This window comes from Aspergillus alliaceus (assembly GCF_009176365.1).
Source record: "Aspergillus alliaceus strain CBS 536.65 unplaced genomic scaffold BDW43scaffold_7, whole genome shotgun sequence".
NCBI lineage: Eukaryota > Fungi > Ascomycota > Eurotiomycetes > Eurotiales > Aspergillaceae > Aspergillus > Aspergillus alliaceus.
In genome coordinates, this window is record NW_022474690.1 from 825038 (window position 1) to 852702 (window position 27665).

The following is a 27665-nucleotide window of genomic DNA, read 5'->3' on the forward strand; positions in this document are numbered from 1 at the left end:
CCGAAAGCTCACCGTGTCGTATCATCATTCGATCAGCCATCAAGTGGAACCAATTTCCTACCAAGTCTCACTGGCCGACAAGCTTGATCAGACCCTCTATCCAAGAGCTCCCCCTGTTGAAATGGAGTCCAAGGTGAAAGACTATAGGCCACCAACACATTCGCCGATAATTTCTCCGCAGGAAAGTCCCTGCCCCGCGGTACACATTATCCGATGACCAACTGCCCCTCCAACAACAACAAACCCATGTAGATACCTAAACCCTCGCTCTTCCCCCGTAAATCCAAGTTCTTTCTGGGTAATTCTATCTCACCTGAATAAAGCGACACCATGGTGAAGCCCGCCGATCAGATCCACCGAGCCTGGTGGAAGGAGAGCTCCGTTTATCAGATCTGGCCAGCTTCCTTCAAAGACTCCAACGATGACGGCATCGGCGATATCCCTGGGATCATTTCCAAGTTGGATTATATCAAGAACCTCGGTATTGACATCGTCTGGCTGTGTCCTTCGTATAAGTCACCCCAGGTTGACATGGGATACGATATCGCGGATTATTACAATATCGCCGACGAATACGGCACGGTCGCAGATGTCGAGAACCTGATCAAGGGGTGTCATGAACGGGGCATGAAGCTCCTCATGGACCTAGTCGTGAACCACACTAGTGATCAGCACGAGTGGTTCAAGCAATCGCGCAGCTCGAAGGATAACGAGTACCGGAATTGGTACATCTGGAAGCCGGCCAAGTATGACGAGCAGGGGAATCGTCAGCCGCCCAATAATTGGGTGTCGCATTTTCAGGGTACGCTTTACTGTTTGTGGCTTTTCGGTTTATATCTGGCGTTATTGTAACTGTATCTCACTATGATGGTAGGAAGCGCGTGGGAATGGGACGAACATACCGGCGAATACTATCTTCACCTGTACGCGACAGAGCAGCCAGATCTTAACTGGGAACATCCGCCGGTCCGCAAGGCCGTCCACGACATTATGCGCTTTTGGCTGGGCAAAGGTGCGAACGGGTTCCGTATGGACGTGATCAACTTCATTAGCAAGGACCAGCGGTTCCCGGATGCCCCAATCAAGGATCCACGTACCCCGTGGCAGTGGGGGGATAAGTACTACGCCAACGGACCTCGGTTGCACGAATACCTGCAGGATCTGGGTAAGATTCTTAAGGAGTATGACACATTCAGCGTTGGTGAGATGCCCTTTGTGAAAGATACGAATGAGGTGCTCCGCGCTGTACAATATGACCGGAACGAGATTAATATGATCTTCAACTTTGAGCATGTCGATATTGATCATGGCACATATGACAAGTTCGAGCCTGGGAGCTGGAATCTCACCGACCTGAAGTCATTCTTTGAGGTTTGGCAGAAGGTCATGTATGAAAATGACGGTTGGAATGCTTTATATTGGGAGAACCATGACCAGCCACGGTCGGTTGACCGCTACACAAACGCAAAGGAGGAAGACAGACTTGTTGCATCTAAGATGCTGGCCACGATCTTGGCCTTGAAAGCTGGCTCGCCTTTTGTATACCAGGGCCAGGAGATTGGCATGAGCAACGTCCCACCTGAATGGGATATCGAAGAGTACAAGGATATCGACTGCCTCAACCACTGGCACAGGTAAGCACTTCATCGTTTCTCTCCTGCATCGCTTACCGGAGACCCTCCTAACCATCAATAATCTACAGACTACTCAAGTATAGGCCAACAGATATCGAAGCTCAGAAGAGCGCTCGCGAGGAATACCAGAAGAAGTCCCGCGACAACGGCCGCACGCCAGTTCAATGGTCGAACGCTCCGAATGGCGGATTCACCGGCCCCAACGTCAAGCCCTGGATGTCTGTTAATCCCAACTACGCGCGTGGAATCAACGCCGAGGCCCAAGTCAGCGACCCTAACTCAACTTACCATTACTGGGCATCGGTGCTTGGACTCCGTAAGAAATACCTAGATATCTTTGTTTACGGAAACTACGATCAGGTCGATCGGGATAGCCAGGAAATCTTCGCATACAGCCGTCAGTATGAGGATCAGAAGGCATTAGTTTTGGCCAACTGGACTGAATGCATGTTGGAGTGGGACTCTTCATCTCACGGTGTCAAAGACGTGAAGGACGTGTTGTTGAACACTTATGATAGCGTAAGCGATGCCAAAGAGAGATTTTCCGGTACCAAATGGACTCTTCGCCCCTATGAGGCCGTGGTCCTACTCACTGAAGCTTGATTCCCGCCATCTATGGATAAGGAATTAAAGGCTTCATCTCAGTCTCGAGCGTTATGGACTCTACAAACTAGATTATAGTCATAGATAGATTTCAGTCTGTCCTCGTACAATGTCTTCTATTCATCGTCTTATTTTATTATTATCCTTTTCTTCTCGACCTCTTTCTTGGAATAGAGCATCCGGAAACGGAAGTATGTGAATTAGTTGCCTAATTAGGTAAGCGGTGACTTGTGCCATGGTCTTCTATTGGTCAGTCAGACCACACCAAACCCTTTCCGGCAGACCGGATGCTATTTTCGGCAACCACCCAACCGGGGATGGCAAACCCCAGGTTTCAACAGTATTTTGATCCTCAAGTAGTCACTTACGTTCCCGGAAACGCAGAGCAAAACCCTAAAGCTTCAAGAATGTGCAATTTCTACCATCTGCGACGCCAGTGTGGCGAGAAAACCCACCTCACCAGCAAAGCGCAAACCATCCCGACTGCAATATGCACTTGCATGTGTTGAAACCACCTTCCTGACACTAGCAGTTAACCTATTGGACCTGACCAGGTCGCACTTACTGAACCAATGGCTATCGTGATGAGCCGGTGGACTACGAAGACCATTCTCAAGCTGGTAGCTGCAGCTCTCTGCAGCTACTTTATTTTCAGTATACTGTTGGTCGATCGAGAGGTGTACTACTCGACCACTAAGAATGTTATACGTGCTGGACAGCATCACCTTACGGAGGAGACGACCTTTGATCACATCAACAATGAGACTCTCGGGGTAAGCTTGGGTGTTTATGGTTTGAATACACATACTGATTAAGTCTAGTTTCAACATATCTATGCCATTGGCATGAAGGAGCGTACTGATAAACGGGACTACCTCACCCTGGCAGCTTCGTTTCTTGGGATCAATATTGATTGGAGAGATGGGGTGTATCCCGATACTGTTGTTGAGAAGGCTTATCCGTTGGTGTGTATATTGGATTCTTTTACAGGGACGTCAACTGATCGCCATGATAGAGATTGGGTGAATCGGGAGTCAAGCCCGCCGCCATAGGGTGTTGGCGCGCTCATATGAATACGCTTATCGAGTACGTACTACTTCCGGTATTCGGCTAGCGTCACTATATTGACAATGAATGCAACAACAGTATCGTTGAAAATGGCTACACCACTGCGCTTATCATGGAGGATGACGCCGACTGGGACGTATCGCTCAGACAACAGCTTGCCGAGTTTGCGCGAGGTGTGCGCACTTTGACCAACAACCAAAAGGAATCCAAGAAAGCGCCGTACGGTACAAACTGGGACATTCTGTGGATTGGAGGCTGTGCATCAGGGGCCCATCAGAACGAGACCGATTTTTATGTCATCCCCAACGATCCAACGGTTCCAAACACCACAATTCGAGGGCCGTGGGAATCACCCGCAGGGCCCTCTGTGCAATGGAGACGCGATCATCCAGAGTGGCCAGTAGATTCCACGAGGTACATCTATCGCGCTAATATGGGCTGCTGCACGTTTGGATACGCAGTGACGTTGGAAGGGGCGAGAAGGATCTTGGCTGAACTTTCAATCAACTATTTGAATTTGCCGGTGGACAATGCCATGAGCGACTTGTGTGCGGGAAGCAATCGCCCCCAATTGCGCTGTTATGCGCCTTTTCCTAACCTGATTGGGACGTTCAGAGCAGAAGGGTATGTGTCGCGTGATTCTGATATCGATGTGTGGGAGGATAGGAAATTTGAGTGGCATCAGGCTCAAGCGTACAATATGGTCTACAGCACACGGCTCAATATCCACCGCCTGGTTTCAGGGGCGAAGACGGTCTATTCCCAGTGGAAGGAGTCTCCTGACCCGTGGTCGAAAGCTGAGGTGACGCTCGGGGAGATTGAGTATCCAAGAGGATTGCTTGTTCATTGATATACTGGAAACTATATCCAAATCTCATTTAGCATTTTCGGGGGTTAGCTTTGCTTGGTTACTTGGGCACTTGTTTTTTGTTGGAGATGTTGTACTTAAATGGTTGCATTGGTTAGTGCCCTTTTGAGACATTGTGCACATACATACAAAATCTCTGTTTCATGGAAAGATCATCAGAAACAATAGCACTGCGCTGCGTCTAGGCTCTCTTCTATGGCCCTTCGCTTGGTCTATGTAACATCGTACCTTTCCGTAGGTGGACCAATGCTACTACATTTCCGGATGCGGAATCAAGCTGGGCCATGAGAAGATGCGGATCGGACCAAAAACGAATTGTGTAGTGGTACACCCTGTAAATTTTTATTGAAGCTCTGTTGCAAAGCAATGGTAGATTCCATTTGTGATGTCTTCTTGATAGTTCCTCGATATCACAGTTCGACACGGATATGTGGTCCTGATCTCTATAACTCATTCCTACAATCCGCCAAAGCAAGCCGTCTGCGACATATTCGTGCAAAGATACCGGACGCACAAGGTTAGCGCCGCATCCAACCCATGGTCTATGGAAATAGACTTATGCAAAGCAGGAAGCAAATCTGTCCCCGGATCAAAACGTTGGGCTTGGGGTAGCATTCAACCTCCATTCATAACCAAGTGGTAAACACGTCCCGCGTTCTCGAGAAGTGGTGGATGTATGTGCTGCAACTTCGCTCGCCGATCAACCCACTGCCCCAATAGATTTCAATATATTTTCACTGTATGCTTGTCCAAGCCCTGTCAAACAAGCATGCATATCTAGAGTGCATGAACACTAACACGAAGTCTAGTTTAAATATGGTCAACTCATCACAAACCCAAGAAAAGGAAGACCTTGAGACGGGCCAATTGATAAAATCAGCTGAAGTACACCAGGATGAAAAGGTCGACTATGATATCAATTATGTCTCCGAGAAGCCCACAGAGCAGCTAGTCCCAGGACTCGGCTTCATCATCTGGACGGGTATTAACATACTTTCAACCGTGGCTATTGTAAGCCCGATACAAACCACCCCCAAGTGCAATTGAAATCGCTACTAACATATGCCCTCAATTGGAAAAGGTTTTCACGAACAAAGCTATCCTCTCAGACCCCTCCTTCCGCAACTCTCAACTCTCATTCGCCGCATACCATTTTTTCGTCACAGGCGCAACACTATGGGCCGCATCCCGGCCCTGGTGCGGCTTCTTCGTCCCTAAAAATGTAGCAATCGTCCATATGCTCCCACTAGCAGCCGCTATGGGTGTCCAAGTGATCCTCCAGAACCTGGGCCTGGCACACTCCTCCGTCATGTTCCACCAACTCGCCCGGTTGCTCCTCACCCCGGTGACAGCATTACTGAACTACATGCTCTACGGGGCAAGGGTACCTCGTGCGGCGATCATCCCTCTCACCCTACTCTGCATCGGCGTGGGATTGGTCTCATACTACGACTCATTACCTACCACAGACGGAAAAGTCACCACCTCGGCTGCGGGCATTGTATTCGCATTCTCTGGCGTCGGTGCAAGCGCAATCTACACCGTATGGATTGGACACTACCATAAAAAGCTGGAGATGAGTAGCATGCAGCTCCTGCTTAACCAGGCACCTGTGAGTGCGGGCTTGTTGCTCTGCACTATTCCTTGGGTTGAGACGCCGCCGAATGTCTCGTCTGTGCCGGGGTCGACTTGGATCTTGATCTTGATGGTGGGTGCATACCCTTATAGTTTCGCCAACATCTAATTTCACGGAATGGAATATTAACATGCATACTAGAGCGGTCTATTCGCCTGTCTGGTCAATCTCTCCGGTTTCTATATCATCGACGCGGCCGGGCCGGTGAGCAGCACCGTCATCGGACAGCTGAAGACATGCATCATAGTCGGACTGGGATGGGCGTCTAGTCGTCATATCATCATGAGACAGAGTATCTTGGGTATCTTCATGGCCCTTGTGGGGATGAGCATGTGAGTATCTCTGTTCGAACACCTGATGCCTTGAATCTTTCCCGACATAGACTAACTCGCCTGCGCGATAGGTATATGAATATCATTCTCCGCAACCAAAGCAAAGCTTAATACGGCTACTGGACACGAATGTATAGAGAACGATGCACACTCGCCTTAATATCTTAACATGGCATGTTGATTGTCGGTTCGCGGTGTTTCTTGGTTTTCTGTTCTTGCTCTGGCGTTTGCATTGTAGGTTTCATGACTATTTTGTACTTGCTTTTAGTTGGTTTGTTTGTTAGGCCCTGCTCAGCTAGAGCTCTCTATTAGTTTACTTCGCTTCTGCAGTAGTATCGCATATCCGACTGATATACACTCTAACACTCTAATCCTACCTTGGACATGGCGGAGATGTAACTCAGGCCTTTTGGATGCTGCCTAGCCACAATCCCTTCATAACAGAGCCAGCACTAGCAAATTCACAGATGATTCGCGGGTGGGTCTGAGGCTGTTGCGATGACCTGGGACTAGTTCAGGGTTCAGGGGCGTGCAGTGGAAATGATATAAGCATCCTGTTTTATTCAGAACGTGATCTGATAGGTAGTCATGAGTCTAGAAAGAATGCAATGTCTGGCTCGTAGGCTTGACCTCGAACTACCTAGTTGAGTGTGTTTATGCAAGGCTGAGAAAAAAACATTGATTTGATCTGCAAGGTCCGGGCAAAATGAATCCCAATGACGACCAGCTGAACTGACAAAGAGCACCGAACAGTGGGTCCTATCCATATATCAAGGAAATAATATAAACCATTATCAGCCTAAAAAACCTGGCATTTCGCATGACACGACGCAGTGACAATTTCAGCCGATGCAAGGAATTTAATGGCCCCTCATTCCTGCATGACCTCGTGACGGATAGACTGGAACTATACCTGCACCACAAAATTAAACAGAGACATAATTTCAGCTGCATAGCCAATGGCACTGATTATCGCTTTCGTTTATTGGGGGGAAAATAACTCAGTAGCTGCGAAATTACTTTTCTTCTCCTCTTCTCAGCCGTATAAAATCATTTCTAGAGTTACACTGGAACTCTACTCATACGAGAAATTATATTGCCTACTGAAGCTATAAATACATAGGTGGTGAAGAGGTAAGACAGTCATGATATCCATTTTATCCTCATTGCCCATTCACTATGTTCTCCTTGTTACTGCTGCTTGGGGCTATCTGCCCTACGCTTGGCGCTGTTGTTCCTAGCGTGGTTCGCAGAGGTATTTTAATTAAAAGCACAAACCTCGGTTTGGGATTTTGGTCAGAAGGCTAAGTGATCCGTAATAGATATCTCCCCCCCTCTTCTGGAGGAATTCAACCGCTTCTCGCAGTTCGCTGCTGCCTCGAATTGCCGAGCGAACCATAATGAGACTTCTCCTGGGTCAGCGGTATACTGTGACTCGGGGTTCTGTAATCTCGTCCGCGAAGACGAGACGCAGATCATCGAGGGGTTCTGGGGGTATGTCCTTCCTTCACATTACCTTCTTTTCCACAGAAAGCTAACACACAGGACACGGTAGGATCTCCCCCGGAGACACAACAGGGTACCTCGCGCTAGACAAAACCAAGAAAGAGATCATTCTGGTCTTCCGCGGCACTGTGTCCGACGAGAACGGCCAGACGGACCTGCAATTCTTCCATACTGATGCATCGGCCGCCTGCGCAGGATGCAAAGCCCACGTAGGCTTCTGGGAGGCATCGAATGCGGCGATAGCGTCTCTCCAGCCCAAGGTCGAGAAGGCGGCCAAGCAGAACCCGGGCTACAAGATCGTCTTAGTAGGGCACAGTCTCGGCGGCGCGCTTGCTACGCTAGGAGCTGTTACCTTACGGCATGCAGGACATGTAGTCGATCTGGTACGATCCTTTCTTTCGTCTGTAAAAATGCTTCAACCCAGCGCAAGAATTGACAACAAGTAGTATACCTTTGGCGCACCATCTGTGGGGAACCTGGCCTTTGCCGAGTTCATTACCCAGCAAACTTCGGGCACCAATTATCGTATCACGCATCTCAATGACGAAGTACCCAAGGTGCTGTATAAGGCGCACAGAAACTTAATCCTGGGTATTCTGGTTCCGGAGTATAGTCAGACTTCGCCGGAGTATTGGATTACCTCGGGTAATGGTGTGCCGGTGGGGGTGGCTGATATCACGGTGGTGGAGGGTATCAATAATGAGGCTGGTAATCTGGGGACTATGGAGGTGACGATGGAGCCTCATGGGTGGTATATGGGGAGTATGAGTGTTTGTGCTGAGATTTGAGATGTGAATCAGTGTACACGTATATAATATTGTCTATGGTATAGTCTGGAGAGTGGAAGAGACACCACTTTGTGTGGTTGGAGTCACACGGCAGTGATAGGTATACACATATATATATATATATATATATATATTTAATTTAATTATTTAGGATGATTTTTAGGAAAATATACGGAAAATAGATAGAGACTATATTATAATAATACTAATAAGATGAACCTGAATGTGAAGGCATCATTAATGTTAGGACACGTGATGTGCATGTTCCCCTCACTGTTCTCCTCATATTCAAGTTGGCGAGACTTACAACCTTGAATCATCCGATCCAGCCAGGTCGGCCAACTGGTGGTCCAATCGGAAAGCCTAGTGATTCAAGGAATATGACCTGCAGGGAAACTTCCCCTCAATTACTACTTGGTGCCCGACTTTAGCCAATCGCCACATAAATATGCGGACTCACAACGGACTTTGAAACATAATTCTCCAGCGTACTCACCTTCGGTGGAATTGAATATGCAGTAAGCTTCCTTGGGTGTCCTTCCCTGATGAGTTGTAGCTGACATGCTGGTAGGGAATCGTTGACTTACTATAACCTCGGTCCGCATCGGCGGTCGGTGACCACCGCCTCCGCAGAAGCTCAGCTCTGGTTTACCCGCGGGTTTCTATGGGCTTATTCATTCAACCACGAGGAAGCACATCGCTGCTTCGTGCGAGCGACCGAACGTGATCCGAAATGTGCGATGGCGTACTGGGGTATCGCCTACGCTATCGGTCCCAACTACAACAAGGCGTGGAGTTTCTATGACCGAGCCGACCTTGAGGATACAGTGAAACAAGCGAACGATGCATTGGCGCGTGCCACTCTGCTCGCGGGCGATGCCACTCCCGTGGAACGGGACTTGATCAAAGCACTGAGAGCCCGATTCCCTCCATCCGATAATATCCCATCCAGTATGAGACCACTGGACCGCGCGTATGCGGAAGCGATGCGTCCCGTATATGAAACACATCGCTACGACTTAGATGTGGCAGCATTATTCGCCGACGCGCTCATGTGCATTAGCCCTCGAAGGCTCTGGGACTTAGATACGGGGAAGCCCACCGGCGACCATACCGTCAAGGCTCAGGCTGTGATTGAATCAGGATTGGCACGAGGAGCCGAAGGCCGGGACCATCCTGCCCTATGTCATCTCTACATTCATTTGATGGAAATGTCGCCCGTCTCCGAGCGGGCATTACCAGCCGCCGACCGTCTTCGTCGCCTGGTTCCCGATGCTTCTCATATGTTACATATGCCATCACACATCGATATGGCCGTGGGCGACTATCGCCGCGCAGTTGACTCCAACGAGGACGCCATCGTCGCTGATGACCTGTATTTCAATCGCGAGCGCGGTTCGGCCCTATACGTCGCGTATCGGGTGCACAATGTATGTGCGAAGTTGTATGCGGCTTTAATCTCCGGTCGGTCGCAAGAAGCCATATCGGCTGCGAAGAAGCTTGATCAGATTATTGATATGAAGGTGTTAACAAGCACCACTCCCCCGCTCGCAGACTGGGTTGAGAGCTTTTTGGGAAATTATGCTCATGTCCTCGTGCGCTTCGGACGCTGGGAGGAGATCCTCCGTCTGAAACTCCCTACCGATCGCAAAATCTACAGTGTAACCACCGCAAGTATTCTTTATGCGCGTGCAATCGCGCTGAGCGCCCTCGGTCGCATCCCAGAAGCAACGGCCGCCCAGGCAGAGTTCGAGACAGCGCGTGCGGCGGTTCCACCGTCTCGCATGAATAGTATCCCGTGTAAAGAGACCGACGTGCTCAAAGTCGCTGCGGCAATGCTGAACGGCGAACTGGAATATCGCAAGGGGAACTATGAAGCTGCGTTCTCCGATCTCCGGAAAGCCATTAAGCTGGAAGACGCGCTCCCGTACTCCGACCCTCCGCCGTGGATGCAGCCTGTGCGTCATGCCCTAGGCAGCCTGCTTCTGGAGCAAAACCGGGTTGCAGAGGCAGAGCAAGTATTCCGAGAGGACCTTGGTTTCGCTAAGGAATTCCCCCGCCGCAAGGCAAGACTGAATAATGTCTGGGGGTTGCACGGATTGCACGAGTGCTTGATGCGCTTGGGCAAGTCCGAGGAAGCTCTCACTCTTAAGGTTCAACTCGATATTGCTGTCGCCTCTGCTGACGTCCCGATTACTACCTCATGTTACTGTCGATTATCGGCGGTTGGGAAAGCAGAGTTATGTTGTTCTGCTAATATTTAGAGCGGGCTTTATAGGGTACCTTACAAGCTGTTCGTAAAAGGCTTTTTTTCAGTATGAGATATTTGTTCAGACGACCGTCCCCTCACTATCCTATGCCTCTGTAATTATTAATAACTGTTATTGGTATGTGATAAATAGCCAGAGATCATAATTTTGAGACCCACTTCACGTCTAGCCAGGGCTAATTTTTAGCAAAACCCCACTCTAGAATTGAACATTTCCCCGAAAGAGTAAAATACGCTCTGTAATCTCTAGCGGCCCGTATTAGTGGGGATAGGACGTGCTTAATTTCCACAACTGGAGCTTCTGGCTGAATCGCTTTAATGTGATTGAAGGGAAGGATGAGATTTCATGGCTAAACTGTAACCTGAGAGGGTAATTCTCCGATCAGTTAAGCATCACGATAGACGGAGTCGCTCGATAGCTGAAATCTTGTCCTCTTCCTTTGCGTAGCCTCACCGTTTGGTTATATTGGATACACAATCCTCCATATATTCTGTTTGCTAAACAGGTCTTCGAAGGAAAGAAAAGTAAGTAGTCAACATGAGTTCCACCACGCATTCAGGGACCGAAACGACGGATAATGACCTCTTTATAAAGGTACATAACTCTCAAGCGCAATATGAGTTCGTTATTCCACGGGGCCCTGTTTGCTGCAAATCCAACAACAGATTCATTACGTTTCATCAAAGAGGAGTATGATGAGCTGAAAGAATTTCTCACAAAAGGCGTTTCGTCCTCGGGACAGTGATGGTAGCCTCTGGGCTGATTGAGCGCCCACTGGCCAGTGTTCTTTGTGGTGACCCAAACGTGACTCTTTCAATTATCAACTGGGCGCTGGTTTGGCTTAGCGAAAAATGTCTGCCAGGCGAAAACGAGGTACGTACTATTGGGTTTCATTAACATACTCTTCCCTGCAGTCAGTCGTTCTCTGACCTAGACGCGATCAACTAACAGATAGCCTAGTTTCCAAATAATGTGAGAGATAAACTTCACCTCCACAAGACTGGCAAGCTCGCGGGATTTTGGCACGCGCTTGGGCAGCCTAGACAAGGCTTACATCAAGCTGGGCCATTCGACCGGTGGACCGGGGGAACAATGGGAACATGCAATGGGCTGAACGATGCCAAGATTGCCACCAAAATTGTGAACGAAAAGGGAGCTTTATAGTCACATATGACCATTACATATACACATCTAGCAGCAAGAAGAGCGTCAAAGAGCGGGGTGACTCAGGGTCACTCGTGATGTTCGACCTCAGAGGGGCTGTCCTCGGTATGTGCTTCGGAGGAAACCAGTATGGAGGCATTGGCTATTTCACACACAATCAAGGGTCTCCTAGAAGACATCAAAAAGAAAACCGGGGTGCAGCATATCAGCCTTTATGGTAGTGGTTGGTTATAGATGCACTAGTGCCCCGACCTACCCGACACATATGTAGGGTGTCCATCCCACCCGGCGTAGCATGCGGTAAAAATTTAATCGGTAGCATTGAATACCAGGAATCATGCACTGTTAACTATATCAGTCATAATTGTTCGATTTACTAGGATTAATTAACAGTCGCTATTAGGAAATAATATGTATACATGCTCTGTAAATGCTATTATAGGGCGGATAAGCCAAGAGTATGTCAATATGCCCCAAAGCATACATAAATCGACTCGATCAACTTTAGTGATGGAAGTATCTTTCAGCCATTTACAGGGTTTGAATTTACACCGATGACCAAATTACAGCCTTTAAATACACATACCATGCACAGCAGCTCTAGACATCGATTCGCCAGGGTTACGGCAAAGAATCTCGTTTCGTAAGATTGCTAGTTACTATTCGGTATGGCCCGGTGTATTACGGATTCCATGGTTGAACCCTAATTCCGCCCCCAAATGATGGGAAGTTTCTAATGGGTTAAGCATCACCCACTAACAAGGAAGGCTAGCAGCCTACAGAAGGCGGCTATCAGGGGCTCTAGGCTCCTAGAGACATGGAAGAGTTTGGCAACCTAAAATAGGTCATATATAGGAGAAGGGAGCCAGTTTTTCCTCCTGACCTCTTCCTCTTTTTTCCCTTCCCAGGGCATTCACTCACTTTTTGTCACTTTTTGTCACTCTTTGTCCTCCCTCACGTTCATTTAACCGACCGTCAGTCGTTCATTTTGACTACAAGTTTGCTGAAAATGAAGTCGTTCACTCTCCCCATCCTCCTCGCCGCTGGCCTGGCTGCGGCCCGCACGGATCTTGTTGGTTGTACTAAGTCCGCAACTGTGAATCAATGGGGCCAGGCCAGTATGATCTGGTACGTTCCCGATACCGGCGAGATCTGTGATTTCCCCGACTGCGGCGGCGGTCGCGCTCCTCCCAAGCACAACCAGCCCGGATGCGCGGCCTACACAGGGACCGAGACCCTGACTCCAAGCTATCTTCCCGGCTGGGGTCCCAATGGCAAGGTTGCGCCCTCAACTTCGGCTCTCTCCGCCTCGGTAACTGATTCCGAGTCCTCGACCATGCCCACCTCGGCCGCTTCCTCCAATACCAAGACCGGTAGCACCTTGATCACTGCCGCGCCCACCCTCTCCAGTGGAGCTTCGTCTTCTGCCGCCGCCGGGTCTTCATCTCTTGCGGCCTCATCCTCGAGCGCTGCCTCGTCCCGCTCTAGCTTGTCTAGCACATCTGGCTCGCCTAGCTCGAGTGGCACTTCCAATGCGACAAGCTCGTCAGGCGCTAGGCCAACTGGTAACGCGGCTAGCGTGTCAGTTTCTAATGTCGCCAGTGTCCTGGCCTTTGCGGGAGCCTTGGTAGGCGTTATGGCCTTGTAGAGAGCCCAACTTAGCTGTATAGTCTTGGCATTCCTTGTCAACGGTAGCTCGCAATGAGTGATGTTGGGAGTAGATTAATATATGATCAGTATCATTTGCGGACCTGCTCCTTTTTTTTTTTTTTTTTTTTTTTTTTTTTTTTTTTTTTTTTTTTTTTTTTTTTTACCAACCTTGGATCACCTAACCCCACTCGATGAATTCTCAGCGTTTTTCCTCTTGATAATGGTATACAGTAATACCCGGGCGATCACCCGTTGATCTTCATGATCGTCATGATGATTGTCCACTGCGAAGTAAACACTACGGTCGGCATAACAAGCCGTAGTGTTGGAGACTCGCCCTTATATGGCAGGCATATTTACGCCCCATCTACATACAAGCTCCGACCAGTCAACGGACGCGAGAGGAAGACTACTTTGGCTCCAAGCTTTCGATTGCTATAATTGGCGTCTGGTAGAAACACCCCGGAATTCGAGGGTTAAATTTAAAGTGTTCTCTCCCTTGTAGTTTATTTACTCGGCCGGTCCAAGGATGTTCCTTTCATAAACCGACGTCGTCTTTCCGGTCTTCCGGTTCTCAATCTACCCAACTCTATTAGAACTTTTACAAGGCTCGAGCGTCACGAACAGGCTTACTTCGTATCTCGGGTTATCCTCACTTGCGTCGACATTCCGACTGGCCTGGGCTCCGGGTTCAGTGAGGACAGACCTAATGGTGCCGATGCTCTCTGGGGTCCTCGAGTCGGGGCCTTTTGAAATCGATCATCAAATCATCAGAGGCTATCTTTACTTTCCAGGAGACCTGGTAAACATACCACCAATGGGCTTGTAGATAACATTTTGGCCGTTGCTGTACTGAGGCATCTTGTTGGATTATGTGCGAGTGGAAGAGGATATTGATAGATTGATCGATTGCGGATTAATTAACTGAATAGAACAAGGAAAATATATTCCATGACACCAATTTATATTCTGCTTGTCCATCGTCCAGTGTGCCTTGTTCGTAGTATTACATAACTGGCGGTCTGTCAAAGTCGTGAGGCTATGATGCCGCCCTTACGTGCCTGCAGATCGGCCCCAAGGGTTCAGATATCTGCTCCGAGTAAGATATCTTGGTTCGACCTAACTACAACACGCTGGAATAGGTGACGAGTACATCATGGGTGGTTGGTATAAAGTCCCCACATCGTGACGTCAGATCTTGTCTGGACTCGATTCGATCCGGCTTTCCGAAAGATGTGTGATTGCATCAATCCGGAATATGAGTCTGTGAGCAGTCGATACAGGGCCCTCATTTGTGGGTCTACGGGTTCTGTCTTTGACAGTTCGTCAATAATCCATCTGTCACTTCATGCTTGAGCAAGTTAATTGAGGCAAATAATGGCCTGGGCCCCACCCACCCAGTGTTTGAGAGCATAACCCAGAAGTGAGGTACTGCATAACCAGGTAAAATTATGTTGAATTAGCCGCCATCAATAACTCGTTCCATTTAGAGGGTACGGCTTATCTACGCAACGGGGCAAGTTCCTTGAAAATCCACGTTAATGGTTGAGGAGTTGGGAAAAGAGAGCTATATTGTACATATCGAACTTAGTAAACAAAATATATCATAGAGAAATACAATCAATCAGATACAGAGCTGCATGAAAATCTATTAAGGAGTCGTAAGCCCCTTACGTGGTGCACGGCCAGTTTTATTTTCGCCTGTCCCTCCACCCTTCATTGTTTCTCGATCAGCTTCCGACACGAACTTCGAGCGTCCAAGTATAACCTCATCGTTCTGAGCCCGGTGATCGCCCTCTGACACATACGCTTGGCTTCTCCGTGGCGAAAGCGCTCGGAAAGCGAGCCAGCTACCGCCAATGATAGCGAATATGCTTAGGATCGCTGTTCTGCGGGATCTAGCTATATGTCAGCTTCCTCGTGAAATAATGATCAGAGACAGAGGGGGGGGGGGGGGGGAGGGACAGCTACATACCTGGCTGCAAGTGATCCACCCTTCCCTGTTGTTAGGCTTGGGCTCGGCATGATGATGTTGATAATGATTTATGTTTGCTACCGGGGAAAAGCTATAGTCAATCCCTATTCTTGCCCACTTCAAAACACTGTCGGTAGACTCTCATTCTTTCGACCCAGATATATTCCAATGAGAAATGATCATTCGCCTCCATGACCGAACGATGACATTTAGTGCCAAGTCCCAGGTTAACCCCATCCTTAGGATCCTGCGGCGGCTACTATACCTATTGTCCTGACCGGTTCAGTCATGTCAATGACGTTAGAGGAATCAGGCCATACCTTGTCGCCCCTGACTCGGTTTGCGGACCAAGCTAAAGAAAAACCTCAGCCCCACCAGCTGAACACGCTCAAAAGGGCACAGAGTAGACAGGATGCCCCAATTTGGTCATCAATTGATTCGGTTGAAACGTTTATGATGGTTCTATTCTGGACCCAAGGGTGGGTGATCGTATTCATCTAGGAATAGGGCCATGATAGACCGCTTAAATACAAACTAATCGGGAATCCGCTTACTGAGGTTCTGCCGCTTCAGTATGAGTGTCTTCCTGGGGCTTTCGAGAAGGGTATGTACGCTGTGAGATTGGCAAGCTGCATATCCTGGTCTGCAGCGATTCGAAGCAGAACGTACTTTTTGTTCACCCCTGCGTTCCGAAACGTGCCTCATTCCCTTCACAGTAATCTTAAGTTATCCGATATCTAATGTCGAGTGTTACGAACCTCCGACTTTCACTTTGGTTTCAGGATGACTCTTATCCAGGGCCAAGTGCCGGCAATCTACTCCAAGTTAGGGTTCTTCCAATCATACCTGTGCCATTATCTGCTAGCCACTGGGTTCTCCATCTTAGTTGCTGTATATACGATATTAGCCAGTAGTCATGTCCCTTTCAACGGCCGAGAGACTATCCTGGGAGTACTGTATCAAAACAGGACTATACGCAACTTATCAATACGCGCCTTCACGATATATGCTACTAATGCCCCTCAGGGGGACCATGATGAGATGCGAGAGAGTCGCGTTCAAACTCAAATCAGAAACTGTGCCACAAGAGATAATCCAGCAATTTGGTGATGTCGTTGAGATTGATGTTGCCTTTAGTCTAATGGCCTACTCGCACATCCCAGCAAAAGTAGATATTGTCCCTGTAGCATGTAAAATTCTGCCCCACAATCGTTTAAGCATGCTTAACAGAACTCCTATATCCTTTGCCAATTGCCCTTTCTAGTCTAACTCTAAAGTCTTCGCAATGATTTCTTTACTCTTCTTTTTTTCCATTGCTAGATATTTAAAAGTTCTGCGGAAGGCCGAGAAGATTACTCGGTTTGGCGACGAGCCCAAACGATTTGTTCGCCTCTCACGTCCGATTCTCCGAAGACTCCTCGCTTGCTTCGAAGATCTAAATGGCGTTGAGTTCAAGAACCTCTAAACAAAATGCATCCATGAGATCCATGAGAATGCCTGGCAGCGGTGTCCCGGTCCTATCCGGCTGGGTTACTGCATTCCGCTTTTGGAATGAAGATGGTCCGCCCCTGGACGAGCCAAAATCGCAATGTCAGCTTGACCGGGTTTCGTATCATATGCTACGCGAGAGCAAAGTGCCTTCGGGATTTGATTCAGTCCCCGTGGGTTTTAACGGCATGCAAACAAGGGTGGTCGCTGGGCTGGTAGGTCTCTAATTTACGCCTGTGGGGAAACCGATTTGCGTTCGACCGATCTCGGGCTGGTGGATGTACGAGCTGAGAACAATGTGGCAGACGACAAGTTTGAGCCCCAGGATGAGACCCATAATCTTTTAAAAGTATGGTCTTCTTGACAAAGCCGAACATTATTCCATACTATACAGAGAATACGAGATTGTTCTCAGGGTCTGTCACCGGACTTGCGGAGAATGATCTTGTTCAAGATTTTTAGGGTTATTCAATTTACTGCGTGGCAGGATAGATCCTTAGTTGGATATTCTCCATTTTTGTCACACCATTGAAGATCCCGGTCATCTGTCATCTTATTAGCATTAAAATTTCCCCAAAGCTTCGGGCTGCCGTTGTACCGCATGACAAGGCTGTGGGCATCGGAAGGAATATCCTGGCCCATTTTTAATCTCCAGTCGAAGCACGGGCTGGACCAACACCATAAGGCATCAGGACAAAGAAAACAAATTGCAGGAGTGTAACTAAATCATCCAGCTAACTGTCCCCATGGTCCATCATTGGTGCCCTTTGTGCTCCCTAATTAAACTCACCGTAGCGCCGCTGTCCATCCCAGAGTCTATCCAATCCGGTGAGAGTATGGCTTGTTGTTTCATCCCGCGGATGAGGTTGGATACACAAAGATCTTACTGGGGAGGGTAATCGTTGACTATGAATGGCCTCATTCCCTCTACTTTCCCGTTTGCTACAGGGTGAATGACGGGCTTTCAGGGATGTGATCCACAGCTCATCTTCGTCGATTTCCGAATCAGGGCCACTTAACCCTTCTCCTAAGAGGATCTCGACATTCACTGAACATCTTTTAATTCACTTCTCCAGCAGAGCAGGCTCTGATGAATATGACTTCAACTTTTCTCATTATTTAGTCACTCCTTACAATAGTTCACCGCAACTTTTCCTTTAGATCGTCGCTCCTTTCCTCACATCATCTAACTTGTCTGTCATCCCTTCGCAAAATACCCAGAATCAAAGCGAAAAGGGCCTTCCTTACAACAATGAAGATCTTTAGTATACTCCTTCTTTTTGTCACATTTGTGGCCTCCGTCCCGACCCCCAAACCAAACGACGCTATCGACATCTCGAACCTTTACAAGAAAAGGGAGGCCGCCACCCCTCTCCAAACCTGTAACTGGGTCACTGAGTGCAGCCCTGGATATCTCTGCTGCGGTGGTTACTGCCAGAATGTTTACGACTGCAGGCGGGTTCCTCCCAAACAGCCTCCGCAACAGCTCCCGGAAGAGCCAGATCAGGATGAAGATGGTGAAGATACGCCTGGAACACTTGAGGAGCCTAAGCTGAACAAGAGGCGCTATCGCTCACCGAAAAATGAGCCAGATGAGAAGCCGGCCATCAAGCCAAGCGAGGAAACAGACAAGAGTTGCACACATGCGTGGGAGTGCGGAGTTACCGGTGAACATCAATGGGCCTGTTGCAATGGAAAGTGTCTCAAGTGGTACCCTGGACCTACGCCCTGGATTCGGCCTAAATGCATGAAAATAATGAGGAGACGTTGATTGCTAGTCCCTTGAAGGATACGTCTAAGGACTGCTATAATACAATTAGGGGTGGCTGTTTCTCGGTGGTTCAAATTTCTTAATTAGTGCTGGCACTGACGTTCCAAGAACTGCTTTCAATCGAAGGTAACCGTGGCGGAAAAACTATAAACGGCCTGTTTTGAAGCTATTCACCATGGGATGCTTAGGTTAAGGTAGTTCGGGTTGATCTCTTACTTTTCTTTTGTGTTATTTCGACAACGGTGCTTTTACTCTGCTTACTGGGTTAAGCAAGTCAAGCAACATATTCATTTCTCATTTTCTACCAAACATCGCTGTAGTAGATGTGATGCCCCATGTCCCCTGCAAAACAAAATAGCCAGAAAAGTAGACTATGCACACACAAGCTGACAACTGTCCCGACCTCGTCCAAAGCAATACTTCGGTAAGAGATACATTGTTTAGCTCCTCCCATCAATCAGCATATCCAGATTCCCTCACAGTATGATAAAGCCCCCTCCACTACTCACGCAGCAACGTCGTGAACTTGAGCCCTATCCAATCCACTCTACCACTCCATATCATAATCACTATCATCCTCCTCCTCCTCCCCCTCCCCCAACCCCCCCAAATGATAACTCATAGCATTAGGATGCACGCGATCCCTAATCGCCTCCCCGAGATCAAAATCCCCTCCGAGCCTCTCCTCAACGAACCCCTCCTCCTCACTACTCAACCCATCCCCAAACGCAACCGACCGACTCAACCACGCAAAGAACGACCTCGCCCCAATCCTCGCATGACACTCCGCCTGCAATATATGATTCTTCCTCCAATAAATATCCTCACCCCTCGTCTCCACCGGCACCGGATACGGATATGCATCTCCCGCCTCAAAAATGAACGCCTTCCGCATCACCCGATTGGTAAAATACTCGTTAGCCGCAAACTGAAACTCGAGGACATAGTCAAACCCCTGGCCCCATTCGATCCGGATATCGGTCAAGGCTTTCAAGGGCCCGATGTCGGGTTTGGTGACTGCTTTGCGGGTGGAGGGTTCTTTGCGGAGGGCGAGCAGCCAGAAGTCCTCGATGAGGGGAGTGTGGGTACAGGTGTCGTTCGTGTAGCCGGTTGCTTGTTGCGAGCGGTGCTTGTAGAAGGGGGTGTTGGTTTCGTGGTGGGCTTTGCGGGCTTCGTGGAGGGTTTTTGTCCAGGTTGTGTTTAGGGTGGTTTCTTGCGTATAGAGGGTTTTTATAAGTTGGGTTGGTGGGGTGGGGGGTGGAGTTGGCATTTTTGGTTCGTTTTCCTTTTTATGAGGCTGGCTTGTTTGATATGAGAACAGGAGGTCTTTTGAGTCCTGCAGGTCTGTTGTGAGCTGAGGTTTGGTGTGTCGTCGGTGAGGACGGCGATGGTATTGATGTTGATGGAACGACGCGTTGTAAGAAAATGTGGGTGCAATCGAGGGAACACCTGGGTTTTTTGAAGGCGGTGGAAATCAGATTTATGTTGCTATAACAGAAGATATCGACGCATAGATATCATTGTTTTCCTTTCTCGGTTATTGTTTGGACAAGGGTCTTCTTCTCTGTCTCCATCAACGGCGGCCATATTCACTAGGAGCCTCTTGGAAAACTATCTCCTTTTTGGGATTAATAGAGGCATATTCTCTTTTCAGCAGCAACAAAGGCAGCGGTCCATTTCTTTTCAAGTGAGCTATATGGTCTTTGCGTCACGTTATTTGTAGAGATTCTGTGAATATCATTGCCCGGAAGTGGCGTAACAGATATTGGATAACCAACCATGGCTAAATCCACTCTCCTTTAACTTGGAACCTTCTTCTTGCTTTTGTAAAATCGACTATTACGTCCGTCAATGACTTCTTTAGATGTCAATAGAATAAATATCTTGTTGAAAGCGGCTCTAACAATCCTATCCCTATCCATTAAACCTGAAAGCTGTCCACATGTTTCACGCTTAAATTTCTCTTTATCTGTTGTCTTTGTTTTCTATAAACATAGAAAAATGCAGATCCTTCCTTGCTTTATTGTTTCATCAAACCTCAGTGAAAGGACAGAACAAAGAGAGAAGGAGAGAGTGCACTGCGTCTATACCGTAGGGAGATCCCTTTTTCTTAATAGATCTCGCCCCGGCTACCATACTCATAATGTGTTATAGTGTCTCCATATGCTATTGTATTTGAATACTACCCATGGGACTTACTGGTTAAGTATAGTTGATCCGCAGAAGTCACCGGCTAACATATCTCATCCAATATCTTGTGTTTGTGAGTAGCAGTAGGGCTAAGGGAGGTAAAGATTTGCCGACTCCTCATCAGATGCAGGGCCCTCGACACTCTCTATAAAACTGTAAGCTATTGTATACCTCAGGAACATTACGAAACACTCAAACACGCATTAATGTAAAGTATAAACCCTGTACGTTGAAACTTGAAATAGCCAAAGCACTGTCTTTTTCTCTAAACTCTCTTTCGGATCCCTAGGGAAAATGTCCCATGAGTCGCTATATATTATTTTCTCTATCGCCACTAGCTGGGAAGTTCCAATACAATTTTGACCTGCGCTCTTCACCCCACGCAATCAAATGATCAATCTTCTTGCAAAGCTTTGCCCCTTTAAGTGTAGTCGAGCCTACGTCCAACTCCTTCGTGACAGGATCGTACACATGAGTATCGATATCGAGATCACCGTGACACATAATTGCCTGGCGAAGCAGTTCCGCACAGTGCACTGGCGCAAAGAGATTCAGCCAGGTCCAGCCTACTGGTAAATAAGAAAGGGGGGAAGCTTACTGATATGATCTTTCATCTTAGGTATGCGTTCCGGCCAATAAAGCATATGTCTCATCGAGTACTACCGCACAACGTAAGTAACGTGCCATATCAGAAAGTATCCAAGTACCAAATCTACCACGCAATGCAGCCGGTGGAATGCACCCACGCTACCTATATAACGGGTGTCTGCATCGACCGAGGTATTCAACAACCATTCAACTTCGTGATGTTCTAGGTCAATGAATCCCACTACCCGTCTTAGCCAGGCCCACTTCTCCTCGTTTTCCTCGTTCGGTCTCCCATGTACACTGATCCGTCTCCGGGTACTCCGTCTGAAAAAGTGCGGTATTCATACTGAGGTATGTGATCGGGGGCCGGTGCTATCAGCCATTTAATACTGGTTTTTGGCAAAGAAGGGTTCACTGACTGTATAGGTCGGGTAGAACATTCTAGCTCGTATTCGCCTTGCCGGAAGACCAGTAGTCGCTGAGCAATGGGAGGATGTAGACGACTATCCAGGCGAGGAACAGCCCGCCATGAATATACCAATTTTTTTCCGGGAGGCCGAGAAGGCCAGTACGGGGCTTTCAGGATGGGTGATTGGGGATGTCTTCGGGGTCTCCCTCGTGCATCAAGGGAGCTTAGTGGATGCTGGTCTCATGACGGGGAGCCATCTAAAAGGGTTTATGAGTAGGTCCAATTTGACTGGATAAGTGGGATAGAGTTATATCAAGACTTCTTACTATGTATATAGGCTCTTCTGTCAGGAAGGGCACACGGGACAGATGATGCCAATCGAAATCCAGCCAGTGAAGATCTCAAATATAATGTCGAGAGATTCTACCGCAGTGTAGTAAGTGATCCGAAAATAGCCATTTATCCTTGCAGGTTACATGTAGGTGTCGCTGCGTTGAGGGTTCGGTACTTGAATACAAGTCCATCGCCTGCTTTATGCAAGGCCTGAGGGACGACTTGTCACGGTCTTGTTTCTTTCACCGGTCAACGTATGATCGCCCATCTACGCCAGCTTGAGTAATTTGAGTAATACTGGCCACTGTGGGATTGAGTACAAATAAAGGCATCCCTTTCTACTTGGTCTAATGTGTGACAGAACGATGGGTCACTGGAGTCCAGACGTGTGGAGCGAAGGAACTTACTTCATCGGACAAAGTCATCGTCGCCCACGCGGAAATACTTACGTACGAACTGTAAAGCCATATGAAGCATCTACTGCATTTTATCTACTGCGTTGATTAGGAAGGGGAGATGGCGGTGACGGTACAACGGCGTGGCGTTCACTGTGCCCAAAAGTGCGGACTTTCGTGGACTGGTCATGAATATACGTCTATATTTATATTTACTCTAATACTCGATGTATACTGAACTTCACCGCTACAGATAGCTGTTAGCACCTAACTACTTCTTCAAAGAACTAGAATCGCGATGCTTATACGCCGCGCGGCTGCGAATCTTGACCTTGACCGTGCCCAGGGTACGGTTAAAGCATGTCGTGTCCTTGTCCATGAAGAATGATTCAATGTCGTGAATATCTGTGAGGTCCGTGAATTCTCCTAAGCTAACTCGAACAAAGCGGCCAACAAGTTTAGGGTTACCCAGCTTGGCACGGCATGCGCCCCAGTTGATTTTCATGAAAGCCCACTGAACAACGCGGCCGATGGGGTTCGCGGCCAAGCCACCGCCCAGGATACGCATAACAGCTGCAGCCACCACGTTCTCTTGAGGGGTGGAGCTAAAGTTGAATGGAACAATGACGTTGGGCAGGAGGCTCTCATCCTCGGCGGCTGATAAAGCCTGGAGGCAGGTGAGCTTGCCATCGATGGACTTGGTGTTGAACCACACCCTTCTGGAGAATCTCGACCGCACTGGCAGAGCCGTTATGAACGGTACTGGGCCAGACGGCGCTCTTAGCGAGGGATGAACGGCGTTGGTCTCAGGGTCCTAGGCCCATAAGTGGAACCACTTGAGAGCCTCGTTGAAGACACTGGTGGCAACTAGTTAGCGAAATAGCACTTGAGAACACAGGAAGTAGAGGCCTCCCTGTTGTGACTACTGGTAACGGCGAGGCCAATGAGCTGCTTGCGCAATAGGTCAGTGAGATAGTCTTCGCCTTGGGAAAACTCTCAGCCGATGATGTCGACCTTATAGCAGATGAGCCGGACGCTAAAGTTCTCGATGTCCTTCTTGATTCTCTTATCCTCGGAGAAGACGCTTCTAACACTAGAAATAGGATCAAGAATCTGAGTCCAGACTAGTGGATGGGTCTCTTTCTGGAAACTTTCAAGAAAGGTTAGCAACGAAGCCGTCGTACCATGGCCTGAGAAGGCCAGGTCTGCAGCGGATCCAATGATGGCAATCTTTCCCTCGGTAGTGAGCATGTCTAGCTGATCGCAGAGCTTAGCCAAGAGACTAGAAGGGTAATTTACACGGTAGAATCCTGTGGCGCTGTTGTTGAGATAGAAGTTGTCGTCAACGCCATGATTTCTTTGCCATGAGCGATAGGTTGGAAACCCCTTCCAATCCTTCTTCCCCTTCAATCCAAAGGGCACCCACCAAATGGTGGTGTCATCGGACGGATCAAGTTCGCCTGTGGACAGAAATCGTGACTGCTTAGTCGAAATCTTGCCAGGCTTCTCCGCGACAGTCAGGACTGGATGGCCAATCTTGGAAATTCACGGACGCATGAGGGCGCTAGCACCTTGGTCTGAAACCTCTGTCAAGGCGTGCCACAGAGCCTCGGCCTTTGCATTGCTATAGGCGTGAGAGTTAAGGTACTTTGACACGCCTCGAAGGAAGATCTTCACCCCTAGGTAATGAGCCAGCATACAAATAGTGGAGCAACTTTTGAGGTAGCTGATAGAGTCGAATATATGGTTGACATCAAGCGCACTGCGAACAGGGACGTGAATTGGGTGACTGACGCGAATGCCATCGAAATGGAAGGCAGCCTTCATGCCCTGGTTGACAGACCGAGTCCAGACCCGCCACTCGGGGTGTAGGTGGTCGACAGCGTATCATCCAACCCAGGTAGCAAATCATCGTTCAACTAGAGCTCATCCCACCAATCCATGGTGCCTAGATTGCCGAACTACGGATGGGCTAGCTCGTGAGCGACCACATAAGCAATAGTACTCTTGTACCGGGCATCAGACGTCTTATCATCAAAGAGAAGCTGAGTGGTGCGGAAAGTTACCAAGCTCCAGTTCTCTATAGCGCCATAGGTGAACTCATGAACGGCAAGCAGATCCGACTTCGGTAGGGAGGGGGGTTCTGATCCGAGGATGTACTTAGCACAAGCCACTGGCTGTCGGCGCATTAATTACTTACTTTTCCAATCAAGGCACAGTTTAATCCACAGATCGAACCCCCTTACGCCATCAATGTTGCACAGCAATACATAAATTGTCTAGCAACGCTATCTACGCCCTCCCTGGCAGAGAGGGCCGTACTCCTTATCCAAAATATACTTCTGGTGCCACATCTCACTACCAACGCAGGTTGGACAGTAGAACAGACTGTCCGGATCATATTTCTTCTTGATCAATGAAAAACGCTTATAGTTAGCACCATAAAAGTCCTCAGCCCAAAGAGGATCGTTTCGATCAGCCTAAACACGAATTAGCTAGCCCCTTACCATGTCAGAGATTTTCAAAAGGTCTCCTGGACTCACCTCATTCATATAACTGCCCAGCTTTCGGGTCAAGGCCCTCATCCCCCCACCCTTCTTATAGGTAATATCGTTCTTGACGGCTTGCGCGGTTGACTTGTCTGTACCATTCGTCCAACCTCTAGCCACAATATTGACCATGTATGTCGAGCGCCAGGCTGGGTTCAAGCCAGAGAACCGGTCTGCTCCGTCAGTCAACACCTTTCCTCCCCCGACCAGTTCCACGCTGTTGATAGTGTACTCCTCTGGGGCCCCGGCAATAGTCCCGACCATCTTCCGAAGGAACGTGCGATTCTTGGTCAGAGACCTTTTGTCAAACATCCGAGAGCTCATAGCGGAATTCGCCGAACCCACTGGCTGGTGTACCCCTGACATGGCGCGGTAATAGGCCGGATATGTCGGGAACTGGTACCACTGAACCGAGACAAACAGAGAAGTGCCATTGTATTTCTGCAGCATATGCAGAAGGGGTGCAAATGCCCTTTCTGCTTGCTTGCGTGATTTACCCATGGCTGCGACAGCGTGGACGTAACCGACCGTCTGGTTCGCGAATAGTGCCATGGGGCCGTTGACAGACCATGTCCCGTAGCCGGAGAACCCTGCATCAGAGATGGCTGGATACTCGGTGTGGATATCCGTGACTGCCTCCAGAAGAACATCGGTACTGTTTCCAAGCGGCACTACGGTAAGGGATTGGGCCACCACGGGCTTTGACGGATAGGCCTTGAGAGTCATGGAGGTGGCAACGCCGTAAGTTCCACCTCCGCCACCGCGGATCGCGAAATAAAGGTCGGAATTCTGGCATGCATTGGCAGTAACAGTGTTGCCGTTAGCCAGCATGACTTGGGCCTCTAGGATTTGGTCTGATCCAAGACCGTAGTCACGGCTGGCAGGTGAGTGGCCGCCACCTTGGATGTAGCCACCGATGCAGCCCACAACCTAGTGTACACTGTCAGATAAAGTTACTCCGTGATGTGTTCTTTTTAGTGCAACATACAGGGTCTCCTCCTCCTACAATGGTCAAGTTACGCTTGAATGCCTCTTGATAGACGTCTTCCCACACGTAACCACCCGCGACCGTGAACGCGGAGCCGGTCCAGTTTGTGTTCTTGCAGTGGTCCGATGGAACGTACGTTTCATGATAAGTGATCCCTTTTTGGATATACTTGATCCAGATTTGCAGAGCACCATAGCCTTCAGACCTAGGAATAAATGAGCTTAAGTTACTCTGACTCAGGCAAAATACTGCACTCACTTTCCAAGAATATCGTGACCGGTATTCCTAACAACAAGCCGGATGTTGTTCTTCTTTGCAAACGCCATTCCGGTCGCTAATTCCCCCGGCTCCGTCGCGTTGATCGTGTACAACGGGGATGGCCCCAAAGTACATGTTCCGGGCTTTTCTCCCGAGCTGGGATCAACAGGCGGACAGTTATTGTCGGTAGGGTATATGTACCCCACCGGCTCGAGAGACTGGAAGGATGAGTTGTACCATTGTGAGAAAACATACGCACATTCCTCGCCGTTCTGGTGAGGGCCTGGATAACAGGAAATAGCGGGAGGTGTGTTCTCGATGAGCTTTCCGGATACCGAAGCATTCAGCCCATTCCAAGCGTCAACAGACGGCCAGCATGAATCTCCAGGTGTCTGTCGCAAATATTAGGACCACTTCTCATATGCTGCCTTTCGGAAATACCCACGCATTTACAGGAGTCATGGGCGTTGGCATCGGCCAGCCCGGTAAGGGCTAATAACGACCAAAGTGTTGAACGCATGGTCAACGTCTCAGGAGACCTATTGTACGTGAAGCTCACGAAGGCCAAGTTGAAGTGCGGTGGGGACTGAATCTAAAAACTTGCATTCATTGGCTGCGGATACGAGGGCCGCGATGTAACCGACATGATTTGTGCCAAGGACGTGCATAGATGTGTCTGTGAAATCTTTCTCTCCTATAATTAACTTAATCTGATGGTCAGATTGGGGAAATGGGAGGGCATTGATTGCGAGGTACCATCACCGCGGTTCTCGATGCTACACCGAGGTCGGGAAGATTTGCATATCCCCTAAGGAAAGGGATTGACCTTGTTGACTGTAATCCCCATCTGCCCCGACATGATGGGAAAGTTCTATGAAGGCTTGCAGGAACAGGCCGTTGATTTAGAACTATGTACATACATTCATTTATACATGCACGATATGTCTGATCACTCTTTCCCGTATCAGTCATCCCTTCAACGATACCCTATCGTCGACCGTTCAGCTCGCGCACACTAGGATAACTTCCAACTTCCAAGCATCTAGTCCTCAAGAGGCCCCACTCACAGGCCCACATAATCAAGCGGTCCGCCGGAGGGGCTAAGGTTGACAGCAACGGTCCGTTTCGCTGTCCCGCGCCTTCGCTTAGCTCAAGTGTCTTTGCCTCTAGATTAAAAATGATCCCCCACTAGATTAAGACTA

General features: G+C 48.7%; 12 protein-coding genes across 12 annotated transcripts; 8 read left to right on the forward strand and 4 right to left on the reverse strand.

Moving 5' to 3' along the window:
- Positions 1–330: 330 nt before the first annotated feature.
- BDW43DRAFT_308011 (alpha-glucosidase) lies at positions 331–2237 on the forward strand (the record flags this gene model as incomplete). Its single annotated transcript, XM_032046377.1, has 3 exons — positions 331–802; positions 875–1634; positions 1703–2237. The coding sequence occupies 3 exons, from the start codon at positions 331–333 to the stop codon at positions 2235–2237; spliced, it is 1767 nt and encodes a 588-aa protein (XP_031903836.1).
- A 572-nt stretch (positions 2238–2809) lies between these two features.
- BDW43DRAFT_323226 (uncharacterized protein) lies at positions 2810–4155 on the forward strand (the record flags this gene model as incomplete). The annotated part of the gene is made up of 4 exons (XM_032049711.1): positions 2810–3010; positions 3059–3202; positions 3253–3323; positions 3384–4155. 4 exons carry the CDS (start codon positions 2810–2812, stop codon positions 4153–4155), a joined length of 1188 nt encoding a protein of 395 aa, XP_031903837.1.
- Positions 4156–4989: 834 nt separating this feature from the next.
- Positions 4990–6252, forward strand: BDW43DRAFT_323227 (uncharacterized protein; the record flags this gene model as incomplete). The annotated part of the gene is made up of 4 exons (XM_032049712.1): positions 4990–5184; positions 5255–5881; positions 5951–6141; positions 6213–6252. 4 exons carry the CDS (start codon positions 4990–4992, stop codon positions 6250–6252), a joined length of 1053 nt encoding a protein of 350 aa, XP_031903838.1.
- On the forward strand, positions 6168–6896 carry BDW43DRAFT_266657 (uncharacterized protein). Its single transcript, XM_032040891.1, has 2 exons — positions 6168–6436; positions 6519–6896. The coding sequence occupies exons 1-2, from the start codon at positions 6316–6318 to the stop codon at positions 6563–6565; spliced, it is 168 nt and encodes a 55-aa protein (XP_031903839.1). The 5' UTR covers positions 6168–6315; the 3' UTR covers positions 6566–6896.
- Positions 6897–7320: 424 nt separating this feature from the next.
- On the forward strand, positions 7321–8435 carry BDW43DRAFT_297996 (lipase family protein; the record flags this gene model as incomplete). Its single annotated transcript, XM_032044487.1, has 4 exons — positions 7321–7396; positions 7464–7635; positions 7697–8030; positions 8094–8435. The coding sequence occupies 4 exons, from the start codon at positions 7321–7323 to the stop codon at positions 8433–8435; spliced, it is 924 nt and encodes a 307-aa protein (XP_031903840.1).
- Positions 8436–8778: 343 nt separating this feature from the next.
- Positions 8779–10866, forward strand: BDW43DRAFT_266662 (uncharacterized protein). The gene is made up of 2 exons (XM_032040892.1): positions 8779–8953; positions 9007–10866. The coding sequence occupies exons 1-2, from the start codon at positions 8949–8951 to the stop codon at positions 10697–10699; spliced, it is 1698 nt and encodes a 565-aa protein (XP_031903841.1). The 5' UTR covers positions 8779–8948; the 3' UTR covers positions 10700–10866.
- Positions 10867–12707: 1841 nt separating this feature from the next.
- On the forward strand, positions 12708–13619 carry BDW43DRAFT_266664 (putative cell surface protein). Its single transcript, XM_032040893.1, has one exon. It carries the CDS (start codon positions 12879–12881, stop codon positions 13515–13517), a length of 639 nt encoding a protein of 212 aa, XP_031903842.1. The 5' UTR covers positions 12708–12878; the 3' UTR covers positions 13518–13619.
- A 1551-nt stretch (positions 13620–15170) lies between these two features.
- On the reverse strand, positions 15171–15544 carry BDW43DRAFT_308017 (uncharacterized protein; the record flags this gene model as incomplete). Its single annotated transcript, XM_032046378.1, has 2 exons — positions 15171–15417; positions 15495–15544. The coding sequence occupies 2 exons, from the start codon at positions 15542–15544 to the stop codon at positions 15171–15173; spliced, it is 297 nt and encodes a 98-aa protein (XP_031903843.1).
- Positions 15545–18234: 2690 nt separating this feature from the next.
- Positions 18235–18753, forward strand: BDW43DRAFT_308018 (uncharacterized protein; the record flags this gene model as incomplete). The annotated part of the gene is made up of 1 exon (XM_032046379.1): positions 18235–18753. The coding sequence occupies one exon, from the start codon at positions 18235–18237 to the stop codon at positions 18751–18753; it is 519 nt and encodes a 172-aa protein (XP_031903844.1).
- A 547-nt stretch (positions 18754–19300) lies between these two features.
- Positions 19301–20023, reverse strand: BDW43DRAFT_308019 (NAP domain-containing protein; the record flags this gene model as incomplete). Its single annotated transcript, XM_032046380.1, has 1 exon — positions 19301–20023. One exon carries the CDS (start codon positions 20021–20023, stop codon positions 19301–19303), a length of 723 nt encoding a protein of 240 aa, XP_031903845.1.
- Positions 20024–22939: 2916 nt separating this feature from the next.
- On the reverse strand, positions 22940–24495 carry BDW43DRAFT_308021 (M1 family metallopeptidase; the record flags this gene model as incomplete). Its single annotated transcript, XM_032046381.1, has 4 exons — positions 22940–23482; positions 23563–23616; positions 23683–24191; positions 24240–24495. 4 exons carry the CDS (start codon positions 24493–24495, stop codon positions 22940–22942), a joined length of 1362 nt encoding a protein of 453 aa, XP_031903846.1.
- A 461-nt stretch (positions 24496–24956) lies between these two features.
- On the reverse strand, positions 24957–26983 carry BDW43DRAFT_297998 (isoamyl alcohol oxidase; the record flags this gene model as incomplete). The annotated part of the gene is made up of 5 exons (XM_032044488.1): positions 24957–25148; positions 25212–26147; positions 26206–26410; positions 26464–26855; positions 26909–26983. The coding sequence occupies 5 exons, from the start codon at positions 26981–26983 to the stop codon at positions 24957–24959; spliced, it is 1800 nt and encodes a 599-aa protein (XP_031903847.1).
- Positions 26984–27665: the final 682 nt, after the last annotated feature.

Bases quoted from the DNA above. Each gene is read 5' to 3' on its own strand.
- BDW43DRAFT_266657 (XM_032040891.1), top strand. From the start codon at position 6,316: ATGTTGATTGTCGGTTCGCGGTGTTTCTTGGTTTTCTGTTCTTGCTCT. The intron at 6,437-6,518 runs CTAGAGCTCTCT...CTCTAATCCTAC, and splicing joins GTTTGTTAGGCCCTGCTCAG to CTTGGACATGGCGGAGATGT.
- BDW43DRAFT_266664 (XM_032040893.1), top strand. From the start codon at position 12,879: ATGAAGTCGTTCACTCTCCCCATCCTCCTCGCCGCTGGCCTGGCTGCG.